Raw genomic sequence first — 16,206 nt, 5'->3', positions numbered from 1 at the left:
GGCAGCACAAACACAGATCTGAATGTGATCGTACTGAAGGGTTGCCAGGTTTTCGCAACAAATCCCACCTAATTGATACTCAAAACTAGCCCCAAACTAGCCCAATTGCATTTCAGGGTGGTCTCGGTAAAAATTGCTTTCGGGTGGGTAAAATCCGTGTTTTGGCAGGGTTCCCCTGGTTAAATTCACATTCCCGGGTCTAAATATCATGTTATTTGGGGTTGCTTCAATCCGCGGACATGAAAAACAAACAACCCGCGGCAACAGTAGCCCAATTCTGTGGGAAAACCGCAGACATGGCAACGCTGACACTGATGTAAATGTTAGCGACCAAAATAATAAATCACCTTCTGAAAGTAACGCTTTAAATAAAGATTATATTAATTACATCGTTTCACCAGTAGGTGGCGACAAGTGACTGTTAAATGTTTTTTCCATTAAATCTTTCAAGAGATTTGTACAAAAACACTCATTCGAGTCATTGAATCATTCATTCAAACAATTATTTTAAAATAATTAATTTAAATTAATTAAAACATTTTTAAACAGACTGCAGCAATTAACATTTTGTCAGAACCTCTAGTAAATTACATGTTATTTTTAGTTTTTGTCTTGGCAGAAATGGATCTCTGTTTAAAAAAAAATAATTGTGATTCTCAGTTTATCCAGAATGTTTTAGGTCCATTATTATTGTCATAAATACCATTATATTGAAACCATTAATAATAGTTTTTAAAATAGTTTTTACTGTATTACAACAATAAATATTAGATTTGTTATTTATTATTTATTTTTTAGTTTATTTATTCATGTATTTTTGCTCTGATTTCTTTATATTAAACACAAGTGTTGTCCGAGGGTCATATTTCACTCTCGATCATGGTCTATTAACTATTAAGCCTTTTGCAGTGGGTTGTGGTAAAACTCATAATGATACAGTAGCCTACATGCAACAAAACATCTAATCTCACTTGAAATGACTTGAATTAAACTTGCACTAATACATTATTATTGCAATGTAATTCATTACCAGTAAGTGCTAAGAATGTCAATACACTTGTGAAATCTGAAAGTGATTGCATTAACGTGATGATCACTGATACTTCATGATCAAAGACGGCGGTTTTACGCCTGAGCTGATACTGAGAGTGATTTGTGTCCTGGTGACAGAGATCAAGTGCAGTATAAATTATCTTAACTTATCCTCGTGTGCCCTATACTTTCACCAGTTACAAATCCACGAATGCAAGTGACACATTATTACTGACGCCTCATTGTCATACACTAAAAATGCGGGGTTAAAAATAACCCAAGTTGGGTTAAATGTTTGCCCAATGTGCTGGGTTTGTCCATATTTAACCCAACTATAGTTTAAAATGACTATATGTCTGGCTTAAAATGAACCCAAAATATGTTGGAAATTAAAAATCAGACACATAATTATTAGAGGCAACAATACTAATCAAAAGGTAAACATTTATTAATAAGCAATTTAATTGTTAAATAATGTCATTTATTAAGCATATTAATAAATGTGTTCATTTCCAACATACTTTGGGTTCGTTTTAAGCGAGCCATACAGTAATTTTTATTGTCACATGCAGCTTTAAAATTTCATGACAAGTGCAATATCTGCACAGTTCGTCTCTCAGTCCATATTAAAAGCCGACACAAGTACATCCCCTTTCTAAAGCCCAGCCCTTCACTTAATGAAGATAAAAGGTCTTATCAGAAGAACTCTGTCCCTATGGTTCATTTGATCACACACACAGCTATAAAGGCCGTGGCTCTCCTCATCCTATTCTTCTCACACACACACAACATCCAGCTTCACAATGCCGGCTGATTACAATGGAACGTGGGAGATGGTCAGCAATGACAACTTTGAAGATGTCATGAAGGCTATGGGTAAGTGATTTTCTTTTACTGTACGCCTAAACAGAAACATAAAGTTATTAACAGGACTCCAGAAATGCAGATATATCTACACACAGGTTTTGTTCTTATTGATTGAGCTAACTTGTAAATCAGCATAAATGGCAGTTGTTGCAAAATGTCAATGTAAAGAAGATGATGTTGTGCAAAGTAATAGAGTAAGACGTTTCGTGCATCATGCCTGCACTGGGGAGGCAAAACATTCAGTCTTACATGAGCAATATTAATTTTGCAACAGATTTAAATGCATGTATTCATTGTGCTTAATGATCAGACTTTCTATAGACGACTTAAAGGGATAGCTCACCCAAAAATGAAAATTCTGTCATCATTTACTCCCTTACTATTGTAGTAAATGGGGGACGAGACCCGCTTGGTAACCGACATTCTTCCAAATATCTTCCCTTGTGTTCAGCAGAACAAAGAAATTCATACGGATTTGGAACAACTTGAGGGTGAGTAAATGATGACAGAATTTTCATTTTTGGGTGAACTATCCCTTTAAGGACAGTTATCGCTAGGGTGACCAGATGTCCCGTTTTTCCCAGTCCCGACTTATTCTGAAAAAAAACAAAAAAAACACACAAAAAAACAAACATGTTTTGTTCTGTATTTCTTCTTTCCTAAGTGGTCTTCGCTAGGGGATCATATTAATAGCGAGTATCAGTCTTCTGTCACGGGAGAATAGCCTAATTAGTCCCAGAGAGCAACATAGTGTGGCCCAGATCCGGCCCACATGTACCGACCAGACGTGGGCCAGATCTGGGCCGACACTATGTTGCTGTCAGAGGTAAGACAGTCGATTATGGCTTAAGATGTTATGGCTTAAGTGTATGTATACAGCTTGGAGAAAACCGGATATAAATTCTAGCATTAGGTTTTAAAGGGACAATAAATGTCCTTAATCAAACAACAAAAGATGTTGAATAAATATATACATTTTAAATTAACCCACTTTAGCCTACCTGAAAAATGTAGTTTATTGTATTTGGAACTCTATCGTATCGTGTCCTATTGTTTGTAATTTGCAAATCATGAAATAAATTTTCTCATAATAAAATGAAATATAAGAAATGAGAAATGAATTAAATATTGATGAGTTGTAATGAACAAAAAACACCCGTTATCTTTACTAGAGCGAGAAATGAATAAACAAATGTAGTGCTTGCTCCAGGGTCAAAGTTCATGCCAGGTCACAGTATCTTATCAGTGGTTTTGATAAATGTGAGAGATGAGCGAATCTGAACACATCAGCCACCTTTGTCCCAGTGTGCGAGGTCGTTCTGTTGCATCATGGGACGAAATATGGCCCTTTTGCCTCTACACTGATTCCAAAGCACCCTTTCTCTAGTTTCACACATTCATACTTAAACAATCAAGGATTTAATATATGATTCTGTTCCTGCCCTACAGACATTGACTTTGCCACCCGTAAGATCGCCGTGCATCTCAAACAGACTAAGGTCATTGTGCAGAATGGAGACAAATTTGAGACCAAAACTCTCAGCACCTTCAGAAACTATGAGGTCAACTTTGTCATTGGGGAGGAGTTTGAGGAGCACACGAAAGCCCTGGACAACAGAATTGTTAAGGTGGGTGTCCAAAATGTAACAAAGTCCAAAACAGGATCACACATTTTCCTCTTGTTCTTGTTCTCTGAAATAAGAAAAATACAGTGGATCAGATCATAATACCATGTTAATTTGCCATACAAGTCAAGTCACTTTAATTTCTATAGCACTTTATACAGTACGGATTGTTTCAAAGCAGCTTTACAGTGATAAACAGGAAAATAATGATTCAATGATGCAAACGGAGTTCAGTTCTGCTGTAAAGCAGATATAAAGGCAATATTGTCATTGTTCAGTTGAAGTCAGTTCAGTGTTGATTCAGTTCAGATCAACTGTGTAAAGATCATCAATTATGAAACGAGTTCAATTCAGCTATGAAGCAGCTCTGGGGAAAACAGTGATGTCATCATCAGCTCAGTTCAGTTCTCATCCATTAGTGTCAGTGCAGTCAAATCGATAATATTGTTGTATATTAAGTTCCCTCTATTTGCTAAATCGTGCGCGCGATTTACTAATTCGTTCCCTCGATTTGTTAAATCGTGTGCGCGATTTACTAATTCGTTCCCTCGATCTGCTAAAACGTGCACGCGATTTACTAATTCGTTCCCTCGATCTGCTAAATCGTGCGCGCGATTTACTAATTCGTTCCCTCGATTTGTTAAATCGTGTGCACGATTTACTAATTCGTTCCCTCGATCTGCTAAAACGTGCACGCGATTTACTAATTCGTTCCCTCGATTTGCTAAATCGTGCGCACGATTTACTAATTTGTTCCCTCGATTTGCTAAAACGTGCGTGCGATTTACTAATTTGTTCCCTCGATTTGCTAAAACGTGCGTGCGATTTACTAATTTGTTCCCTCGATTTGCTAAATCGTACGCGCGATTTACTAATTTGTTCCCTCGATTTGCTAAATCGTACGCGCGATTTACTAATTTGTTCCCTTGATTTGCTAAATCGTACGCGCGATTTACTAATTCGTTCCCTCGATTTGCTAAATCGTGCGCACGATTTACTAATTCGTTCCCTAGATTTGCTAAAACGTGCGCGCGATTTACTAATTCGTTCCCTCGATTTGCTAATCCGTTCCCTCGATTTGCTAATTCGTTCCCTCGATTTGCTAAATCGTACACGCGATTTACTAATTCGTTCCCTCGATTTGCTAAATCGTACACGCGATTTACTAATTTGTTCCCTTGATTTGCTAAATCGTACGCGCGTTTTACTAATTCGTTCCCTCGATTTGCTAAATCGTGCGCAAGATTTACTAATTCGTTCCCTAGATTTGCTAAAACGTGCGCGCGATTTACTAATTCGTTCCCTCGATTTGCTAAATCGTGTGCGCGATTTACTAATTCGTTCCCTCGATTTGTTAAATCGTGCATGCGATTTACTAATTCGTTCCCTCGATTTGCTAAATTGTACGCGCGATTTACTAATTCGTTCCCTCGATTTGCTAAATCGTGCGCACGATTTACTAATTCGTTCCCTAGATTTGCTAAAACGTGCGCGCGATTTACTAATTCGTTCCCTCGATTTGCTAAATCGTGCGTGCGATTTACTAATTCGCTCCCTCGATTTGCTAAATCGTGCGCGCGATTTACTAATTTGTTCCCTCGATTTGCTAAAACGTGCGTGCGATTTACTAATTTGTTCCCTCGATTTGCTAAATCGTACGCGCGATTTACTAATTCGTTCCCTCGATTTGCTAAATCGTGCGCGCGATTTACTAATTCGTTCCCTCGATTTGTTAAATCGTGCGTGCGATTTACTAATTCGTTCCCTCGATTTGCTAAATCGTACGCGCGATTTACTAATTCGTTCCCTCGATTTTGCTAAATCGTGCGCGCGATTTACTAATTCGTTCCCTCGATTTGCTAAATCGTGCGCACGATTTACTAATTCATTCCCTAGATTTGCTAAAACGTGCGCGCGATTTACTAATTCGTTCCCTCGATTTGCTAAATCGTGCGTGCGATTTACTAATTTGTTCCCTCGATTTGCTAAATCGTACGCACGATTTACTAATTCGTTCCCTCGATTTGTTAAATCGTGCGTGCGATTTACTAATTCGTTCCCTCGATTTGCTAAATCGTACGCGCGATTTACTAATTCGTTCCCTCGATTTTGCTAAATCGTGCGCGCGATTTACTAATTCGTTCCCTCGATTTGCTAAATTGTGCGCACGATTTACTAATTCGTTCCCTAGATTTGCTAAAACGTGCGCGCGATTTACTAATTCGTTCCCTCGATTTGCTAAATCGTGCGTGCGATTTACTAATTCGTTCCCTCGATTTGCTAAATCGTGCGCGCGATTTACTAATTCGTTCCCTCGATTTGCTAAATCGTACGCGCGATTTACTAATTCGTTCCCTCGATTTGCTAAATCGTGCGCACGATTTACTAATTCGTTCCCTAGATTTGCTAAAACGTGCGCGCGATTTACTAATTCGTTCCCTCGATTTGCTAAACCGTGCGCGCGATTTATTAATTCGTTCCCTCGATTTGTTAAATCGTGCGTGCGATTTACTAATTCGTTCCCTCGATTTGTTAAATCGTACGCGCGATTTACTAATTCGTTCCCTCGATTTGCTAAATCGTGCGCGCGATTTACTAATTCGTTCCCTCGATTTGCTAAATCGTGCGCACGATTTACTAATTCGTTCCCTAGATTTGCTAAAACGTGCGCGCGATTTACTAATTCGTTCCCTCGATTTGCTAAACCGTGCGCGCGATTTATTAATTCGTTCCCTCGATTTGTTAAATCGTGCGTGCGATTTACTAATTCGTTCCCTCGATTTGCTAAATCGTACGCGCGATTTACTAATTCGTTCCCTCGATTTGCTAAATCGTGCGCGCGATTTACTAATTCGTTCCCTAGATTTGCTAAAACGTGCGTGCGATTTACTAATTCGTTCCCTCGATTTGCTAAATCGTGCGTGCGATTTACTAATTCGTTCCCTCAATTTGCTAAATCGTGCGCACGATTTACTAATTTGTTCCCTCGATTTGCTAAAACGTGCGTGCGATTTACTAATTTGTTCCCTCGATTTGCTAAATCATACGCGCAATTTACTAATTCGTTCCCTCGATTTGCTAAATCATGCGCGCGATTTACTAATTCATTCCCTCGATTTGCTAAATCGTGCGCGCGATTTACTAATTCGTTCCCTCGATTTGCTAAATCGTACACGCGATTTACTAATTCGTTCCCTCGATTTGCTAAATCGTGCGCGCGATTTACTAATTCGTTCCCTTGATTTGTTAAATCGTGTGCGCGATTTACTAATTCGTTCCCTCGATTTGCTAAATCGTGCGCGATTTACTAATTCGTTCCCTCGATTTGCTAAATTGTGCGCGATTTACTAATTCGTTCCCTCGATTTGCTAAATCGTGTGCGCGATTTACTAATTCATTCCCTCGATTTATTAAAACGTGCGCGTGATTTGCTAATTCGTTCCCTCGATTTGCTAATTCGTTCCCTCGATTTGCTAAATCGTGCGCGCGATTTACTAATTCGTTCCCTCGATTTGTTAAATCGTGTGCGCGATTTACTAATTCGTTCCATCGATTTGCTAAATCGTGCGCAATTTACTAATTCGTTCCCTCGATTTGCTAAATTGTGCGCGATTTACTAATTCGTTCCCTCGATTTGCTAAATCGTGTGCGCGATTTACTAATTCATTCCCTCGATTTATTAAAACGTGCGCGCGATTTGCTAATTCGTTCCCTCGATTTGCTAATCCGTTCCCTCGATTTGCTAATTCGTTCCCTCGATTTGCTAAATCGTACACGCGATTTACTAATTCGTTCCCTCGATTTGCTAAATCGTGCGCGCGATTTACTAATTCGTTCCCTCGATTTATTAAATCGTGTGCGCGATTTACTAATTCGTTCCCTCGATTTGCTAAATCGTGCGCGATTTACTAATTCGTTCCCTCGATTTGCTAAATTGTGCGCGATTTACTAATTCATTCCCTCGATTTGCTAAATCGTGTGCGCGATTTACTAATTCATTCCCTCGATTTATTAAAACGTGCGCGCGATTTGCTAATTCGTTCCCTCGATTTGCTAAATCGTGCGCACGATTTAGTGGTCTAATTTTTTTCCCGCATGTCATGTGCGGGGCTCCGTAAAAATGAAATCACATTGGTAATAAACAATTTTTGAGTGCAGAAATCTTTCCTATCTCAGCGTTTCATCTGACAAATATGCATCACACTTATTTATCAGTCTATTTTAAAACTGTGTAATACAAATGGATGGCATACATAACTGTTAAAGGTACATTATGTAATTTTTGGCCATCTAGTGGTTAAAAAAACAAAATTGCATGCATTTTGCGGAAGAACATTGATTTGATAGTGCTTTGGTTGTGCTCTGTGTGACTGTGAGGATGAATATGAGCAATGAACTCTGTTAGAGAGCTACATATGACAATATATCTGTTAAGTTAAATAGTTTACTCACCTTTTGAGTAGTAAAAATGCGCATTGCCATCTCCGAAAAGCCAAGTCGATGTTGATTCTTGTTTTATTACAAGCTCTGTTGCGTTCTCTTTTTGTCAGCAGACTCTCCTCTGTATGAAGTTTGATTCCCCGGAGGTTGTAGATTTAGCTGCTCTACGTCAGCCTTTCTCGCTCATTGTGACAACTAACCTATGCCACTCCCATATCACAACTTTTCTCTATCTATGAATATGATGAGAAATGCACGGAGTGACACATGTTCCGACTTTCCTGTGAAAACCATCCGTCAGGTCTAAAATATAAACTTATAATCAGCTTACCATAGCGATTCAAGGCAAGACAAAAACACATTTTGAAAGAAGCATTAAAGATGTATTGACTATTAAAATTTGTTAATTTTGAACAAAAGTTACATAGTGAACCTTTAAATTTAAATTTAGTGCATTGTTATAAATGATACAGCATAGTTGCTCCTTTAATGCCCTTTGAGTACAAGATAACAAATTTAACCATATAATAACTGCTTTTATGTCATGAATGTGCAGGCGGGGTCCTATGCATCTTTTACATCTGTTGAAATATTTGTTTTCAGACCCTGGTGACGTGGGATGGTGATAAACTGGTTTGTGTCCAGAAGGGAGAAAAGGAGAACCGTGGCTGGAGGCAATGGATTGAAGGAGACCTGCTTCACCTGGTAAACAACAACCTCGGGCCATTAGTACAAGAATAAACAAATCGATACATCTGTACTGATTTATTAATTATTAATCTGGTACTGAATTATTAACAGATTGATGTACCATTCTATTTACATATTTTAGAGGATATATCGCGGTACATACCCAAATAAACATGGTAATACCATAGCACTTTATTTTACAAAAGAACACTTAAAAAACCACAGTAGAGTATTAGTAGACTGTTAGTAGACTGATAGGTTAGGTTAGGGTTAGTAGAATAAGTTGACATGTACTTTCAAATAGTCAGTGAATGTCTGTTTGGGGAGCATCAAAATAAATTGCTAGCAGATATTAAGCAGATACTAAGTAGACCATCTACAATGAACCATTGAAATAAAGTGTTAGCAAATGTTTCAGTTTATGTGTGAATAGTTATTATCATACTAACTAACACACTGTCTCTCCCTTTTTAGGAAATCCATTGTCTGGACAAAGTCTGCCATCAAGTCTTCAAGAAGAAAAACTAATGCTCCTTAAATAACTGGATATTCACTCCTGGGTTTGGAGTTGTGCTGTGCATATTTATTAAAGCAATTTTAATAAACAGCTTCAACCAAAAACATTTATTTGTTCCTCTATGTAGGAGGATTTCAATGCAGCAAATAAAAGTGCCCAATAAAGGGATTTCTCATAACCTTAGCACTAATTGATAATTAATTTCACAAGGTGTATGCAGTGTGATATGGGTTTTATTGAGAACAGCTTATCAAAGTTCATATGAATCACATCTTTTGATAGGATTTAGCCAGAAGTGTGTGTGGGTGCACTCTCACTTTCAGAACAAGCTTTAATATATACTATATGAATGTAAATTGCACCTCTAAATATGCTTTGGCTATAGGGATAGAATAATATATATTTATAAATATAAAATAAATATAAATATAGAATAAAGAAATATATATTTTATGAAATATGCTGAACTCTAAAACTGCTAGAAAATCAAATTAAATCTAAACAAGTTGTGTTGAAAATTTGAGGTTGATATCTCAAAAAATTAGCTTTCAGTAAGATTTTGTTTGGGCGCAGTACCACATTTTCCCCATTAGATGCCAGCAAAGCTCCACTGGTACACACAGTGGTTGGATTTGTGATTTACAAGAGTTTTTCTCTCTCACATATTACAAGCACACACATGCAAACACACACGCAAACACACACACAATTTTTTTTATTACACACATACAAACCACACTCTGACATCCATACCAACACACCCACACAATTATAGATTGATAATTTATCTAATTAACTTTATAATACGCATAAGCAGAAAACAAGAATAATGTATTTGCTTTATTGGCCAAACCTGAGAAAATGGCACCATCTGATAAAAAATAGTACAAATTTAAATTTTGAAGCCTTGCTAACAAAATGAAAGCCTATTAACAAAGATTGTAATATTTTATAGTTAAATGGCCCTGGGATTAAAAATTGCAGTTTTAATGGTTTTCGATGGGGACACATTTTTGTCAAAAGGTCCTGAGAAGAACTATTTTGTGTGTTAGATTTTTTTTAGTAAATGGGGGTAAATTTCCAATAAAAATATACACCTGTGCCAAAATGTATGCAATTGGCATTAACACAGGCAAAATGATCAATAAAGGTTAGCCCTGCAGTTCCTCTGAAACCCTCCACCACCCCCAGCTCCACCTGCCTAGATCTACTACATCTATTCATGCAGCAGCAGCATATCTTACTTACTCACAGCATCTGTTACCAGTAACAGCTCCATACATGCTCTGCAGCAGCAAACGCAGCAGTAATCAACAGCAGCAGCAGTGATGTCCCTTGTGGAAAAAAAGTGCACTTAATTGTATTGAAAGTGTACTTTGTGTGTACTTAGTATACTTTTTAAAAAGTGCACTTGCAGATAATACAATATAATTAAAATTAAAGGCCACTTAAGTGTACTTAAATAGAATATACTTTAATGGCAATATTTATTATCATGCTTAAGTGCACTTTTTAAAAATGCACTTTGTAATAATGTCAAATTAAGTTGTACTTAAAGACAGTACACTTAAATGACAATATTTATTATCATGCTTAAGTGCACTTTTTAAAAATGCACTTTGTAATAATGTCAAATTAAGTTGTACTTAAATAAAGTACACTTTAATGACAATATTTATTATCATGCTTAAGTTCACTTTTTAAAAATGCACTTTGTAATAATGTCAAATTAAGTTTTACTTAAAGAAAGTACACTTTAATGACAATATTTATTAATATGCTCGAGTGCACTTTTTAAAAATGCCCTTTGTAATAATGTCAAATTAAGCTGTACTTAAAGAAAGTACACTTAAATTACAATATTTACTAACACACTTGAGTGCACTTTTTAAAAATACACTTTGTAATAATGACTTATTAATTGTACTTACAGAAAGTAAACTTTAATGACAATGTTTAATAACACACATGAGTGCACTTTTTAAAAATGCACTTTGTAATAATGACTTATTAAGTTGTACTTAAAGAAAGTACACTTAAATGACAATATTTATTAACACTTTTTTAAAATTGCACTTTGTAATAATGACTTAAGTTGTACTTGAAGAAAGTACACTTTCATGACAATATTTCTAAACATGCTTAAGAGCACTTTTTAAAAATGCACTTAATTTTTACCTAATTATGACTTTATAGTGTTTTAAATAAGTAAACTTATTCTGATGTATTGACTTATATATTAAAGCACATAATATAAAATAAAATAATTTATTTTAATTTCAACTTAAGTGTGTTGTCCAAGATGACATTTGTTAATGTATTTTAAATGTGCTTAGTCTTTGATAAATACTGTGTGCATTAATACACTTGAAATTTATTTTTCTGAATTTCAAAACACTTGCTTATACAGTGTATAATCCTGTACAACTTATTGTTGAAATTTTTATCACCAGCCCCTGCTCTAAACTCGACTAGTGTCAGTTTTCTACATAATATTTGACATAAAAAATTTTTATTTTTATTTATTTGTTTTTTTTTTTACGGAGTGCTGTATTTGTGATACTTAATGCAACAGTGCTGTACTTTACATATCTGTATAATACTTATAATATCATTGTTGTTCTAAGTTGATTAAACCTATTTAATTGCAAGCAAAAGTTTAACAGATCTAAAAAATAATTTGAATTCATATTCAGTAAAAATACATTTAATTTTAATCAGACTAAACTATAAAATTATTTAATTTCAGTTAGGTGAATGAGTCACGTTCTGTAAACTTACAGTCTAACTACAACAATGAATTAGAAAAACTTAAACTTGAACAAATTTAATCATGCGCATGCACCACAATACTACGTCATGACGGCGCATTACTTCACCAGAGTTTGAAAAATGCACCTTCAGCCATCTTTCTGTGATCGCGATGCACGAGGCAACTTTGCTGATCAAAGAAGAAAACAAAGGATTGCACGTTTGGATGACTACAGATGAGACGTTATGTATTACAAATAAAGAAGTAAGTATCTTGATATATGCTCTCTTTATCTTTATTTTTTCACCGGAACATAGCAGTTATTATGAGTGTAAATTATTTAGTTTAATCGCAATATGGAGGTGAATTAATCATGTTTCCTGTAATTTATTTATGATTGCATTATAATAATTTCTTATACAATATGAACGTGGTCGCGTGTGTGGGCGTGTTCAAAGAACACTGAACTCTGACTTTTTAAATCATTTTAAATGACTTTAAGTTAAATTTGCAGAACTAAATTCAAAGATCTGATCTTGTAACATTTAAAGACAATCATATACATTTAATCGCTATTATAACCAGCAGTAATGCTTATAATCTATTTTTCTTTTTGCATTTGAAAAGTTAGTTGTTCAATTACTGTTTGTGTTTGTAATATGTAATATTTTTGTGCTTATCTGTTGTTTTATATATTCATTTTGTAGGATCAGTACAGATTTGTTATTGGAGATACAGTGCAAGCTGTGTGGAATCAAAGACCTGTAGTGATGAGGTGATGTTCCATGTTTTTCCATTAATTAAGCTAAAACACTGCCATCAACTGTCCTTATAGCTTTTAAATGCTTTGAATCTTTTCTGTTTGCAAGTAATAAATTCTCACCTGTGCACTTACAAATCCCCATCTAATCATTATATATTTATATTTATATAGAATGATATTATTATATAATTATTTTCAAAGCAAAACCCCTCAATTTGCTTGGGCCTTGGGTTATTTATCTATATTTGTGTAATTGATAAAGTTATGTTTAATTCCTTGTAAAGTATAAAAATGTTTATAAAAATGTTCTCTATTTTGAAAGGCCAGTGTCAGTGAAGATGGTGTGGTCACTGGAATCCTGGTGTTTGTGGGAAATGTGAAGGAGCTTCTCCCAGCATTCTACAACAGTGTTGTCCTGATGACTGAGGTAATTCATCTTGGGTGATGCAGTTGCGGTCAAAAGTTTACTTACACCTTGCAGAATAAACTGCTTCATCAGGGAAGTACTAAATAAAGAAACAAATACAATGCTAATTTGTATGATTTGTTTGTTTTATAATAAAGTTATGATTAAGAATTAGAAACTTTAGAATTACATAATCATATTTCTACTCTAAATTGTTTTTTGAAATATAAACATTTAAATTGTAGCTGTCATAAATTATGTATTCAATCATTAAATACATAAATTAATTATAAAAAAAAATATTTAAAATAAAATTATAATGAATATGTAACGTGGTGCATATAATTAGCAGAACGCTCCTCTCTATAGCTGACTAATGAGTTTATGCTGAATATGATTTTTCTGAAGTAAATGTGATGTTACGTGACATTGTTTACAAGCTGTATCATTGACGTCTTTCCACGCGTTGAAACACTGATTGAGCGATTAAATGTGACATGTTATGGATCAGTTGTACAGTATCTTGTAACATACCTTCAGATGTTCATTCATATTTTTTTCACACTGTAACTGGTATTAAAGTGGAGGAAATTATCAGTACACAGTAAACATCTTGGCCACAGGCTTCAATCACTATCAGCAACTCTTTGCCTTTAGGGAATACCAAATGGGTTTTTATTATTTTCAAACCTACAAAGGTGTATATAAACTTTGGAGTTCTGTATATATATCTATATCTATTGATTTCATTCGATTGAACCAATTATAATAATGGACTGACTCTTACTTCTTTTTTGTTTTTTTTTTCCTCCAGGTATTTATTTTTTTTACTTTCTTGCCTCTTTGGAACATGTTCATTTATGCATACTGTGTAGAGGTGGTTCGCAGCTTCATGGACATTTAAGGTTTTCTGCCGATGAAGAGCTTCTGGGACATTGACACTTTTTCATACAACTTAAAAAAAGGTGGTGACAGACAATTTTGGTTTTCTTGTTTTTGTGTCTTTGGAATTCATTGTTTTTTTGTTTGTTTTGTTTTTTTCTTTTCAAAATTACATTCACTGTAATGCTGGAGTAAGATTTTAGAAGAAACCTTTTTGTCCTGTTTAATGTTTGTGCTAGTAAGGGTTGCAGAGCTTATAAGTAACAAGGTTTACAAAAGGTAACACTTTACAAAAGGTCTTGCTTGTTAACATCAATTAATATATTAGATAACATTATCTAACTATGTGCATTGACTTTTTTTTACAGTATTTATCAATATTTGTTAACATTAGGCAATAATTTTTTTTTTCTCAAGTTAATAAAATGTATAGTTATTGTTCCTGTTAGTTTACAGTGCATTATCTATTAACATATGCAACTTTTGAAAATTATAATAGAAAATTATTATAATTTAATAGAAAATTATTGTAGTGTTACCCAAAGTTTTGAATCTTTTCTTTACATTTTGTTTGTATTAATTCATGGGTGTTATCTTATTTATCATCTTATACAGAATGATTTTATCTGAAAATGTAAAAATGCAGAAAGATTGTGATGGTAGGTTTAGGTACCTTTGTATGTGATGGAGAAAATTATAGTGCATATAAGCCTCACTGTCCTCCAGACTCTTTCTAAATAAGAGTTAAAGTGTTGTAATTGTTTGTGATTGTGTATAGTGTTTCTTGGGTTTTTCTTGTGCATCAACAAAAAGGTTTTTGTGCATTTTTTTTAGAGATTATTTTGTCAGTAAATGTAGATTGTTTCAATTTGCATTTGTGTTGATTGTAATATTTTGAAGTATACTAAATTGTAACTTCATTATTATATGTACAAAAAATGTAATTGCAAATGTATTAAATTATATAATACTGTACATGTAAATTACATTAAAGTATATTTAAGTTCGCATTAATTGCTTGTCAGTACATTCGGAAGTATACTTTTACCATATTTTGAAGTACATAAAAAATTGTATTAAAGTCCTACTTAAGTGCTTTTAAAAAATCACTCAGAAATTCAACTTATTGCATTTAATATGAACTTAATCTGTGATATATTTGAAATTAATTACAAATAGAATGCACTTAAGCGGCTGAAACATTACATTTAATTCACACTTAAGTGTATTGATATCTGATATTAAAATATATTTTAGTTCACATTAATTGCTTGTTAGTACATTGGGCAGTGCACTTTAACTATATTTTAAAGGTACTAGAAGCAATTACGAAGGTTGTCATAAAGTTGTATTAAAGTACCACTTAAGTTGTTCAAAAAAATCACTCTTAAGTTCAACTTATTGCATTTAATATGAACTTAATCTGTGATATATTTGAAATTGATTACAAATAGATTGCACTTAAGCGGATGAAACATTACATTTAATTCACACTTAAGTGTATTGATATCTGATATTAAAATATATTTTAGTTCACATTAATTGCTTGTTAGTACATTGGGCAGTGCACTTTAACTATATTTTAAAGGTACTAGAAGCAATTACGAAGGTTGTCATAAAGTTGTATTAAAGTACCACTTAAGTTGTTCAAAAAAATCACTCTTAAGTTCAACTTATTGCATTTAATATGAACTTAATATGTGATATATTTGAAATTAAGTACAGATATAATGCACTTAAGCAATGAAAACATTACATTTAATTCACACTTAAGTGTGTTCTTTTAAAGTATATTATTTTTGCAATAAGTACACTTTATAAAAGTATACTAAAGTGCACTTTTTTTCCACAAGGGGTAGCAGAACTAGTCCGCCAAGACCAAATATATTGCAAAATACAGACAATAACATGCTAAAACTATTTAGAGTTGTCAAGTCAGGTAAGCAGCACATACCTGACAACAGCTTCTCACTGTCGCTAGACACACAGCTGTGCTGAACTGATGTAAGATCGGTACGAAATGCTGCTGCTTCTTGCTCCGCTGCTGAGGAAGGGCGGCTGACTGGAGGCAGATGCTTCATTGAGCAAGAGGGCTGTCCTTCTACAGAGTGAGGGCAGTTAGGCTTCTCAATGGAGGCTTCTGTGTGGGCGCGGCCCAGGCAAAGGACGCACATGTATATGGCACAGGTCTATAGGTCGCAGACCTCACAAAGCTTGAAACCCATGAAGCAG

At 34.6% G+C, this 16,206-nt stretch overlaps 1 protein-coding gene across 1 annotated transcript; it reads left to right on the top strand.

Moving 5' to 3' along the window:
- The first annotated feature begins 1,740 nt into the window (after positions 1-1,740).
- On the top strand, positions 1,741-9,338 carry rbp2a (retinol binding protein 2a, cellular). Its single transcript, XM_067365434.1, has 4 exons — positions 1,741-1,908; positions 3,349-3,527; positions 8,568-8,669; positions 9,129-9,338. Exons 1-4 carry the CDS (start codon positions 1,836-1,838, stop codon positions 9,180-9,182), a joined length of 408 nt encoding a protein of 135 aa, XP_067221535.1. The 5' UTR covers positions 1,741-1,835; the 3' UTR covers positions 9,183-9,338.
- Positions 9,339-16,206: the final 6,868 nt, after the last annotated feature.

The sequence above is a fragment of the Chanodichthys erythropterus genome, chromosome 17 (genome assembly GCF_024489055.1).
Source record: "Chanodichthys erythropterus isolate Z2021 chromosome 17, ASM2448905v1, whole genome shotgun sequence".
Taxonomy (NCBI): domain Eukaryota; kingdom Metazoa; phylum Chordata; class Actinopteri; order Cypriniformes; family Xenocyprididae; genus Chanodichthys; species Chanodichthys erythropterus.
This window is presented reverse-complemented; position numbering and strand designations above follow the sequence as displayed.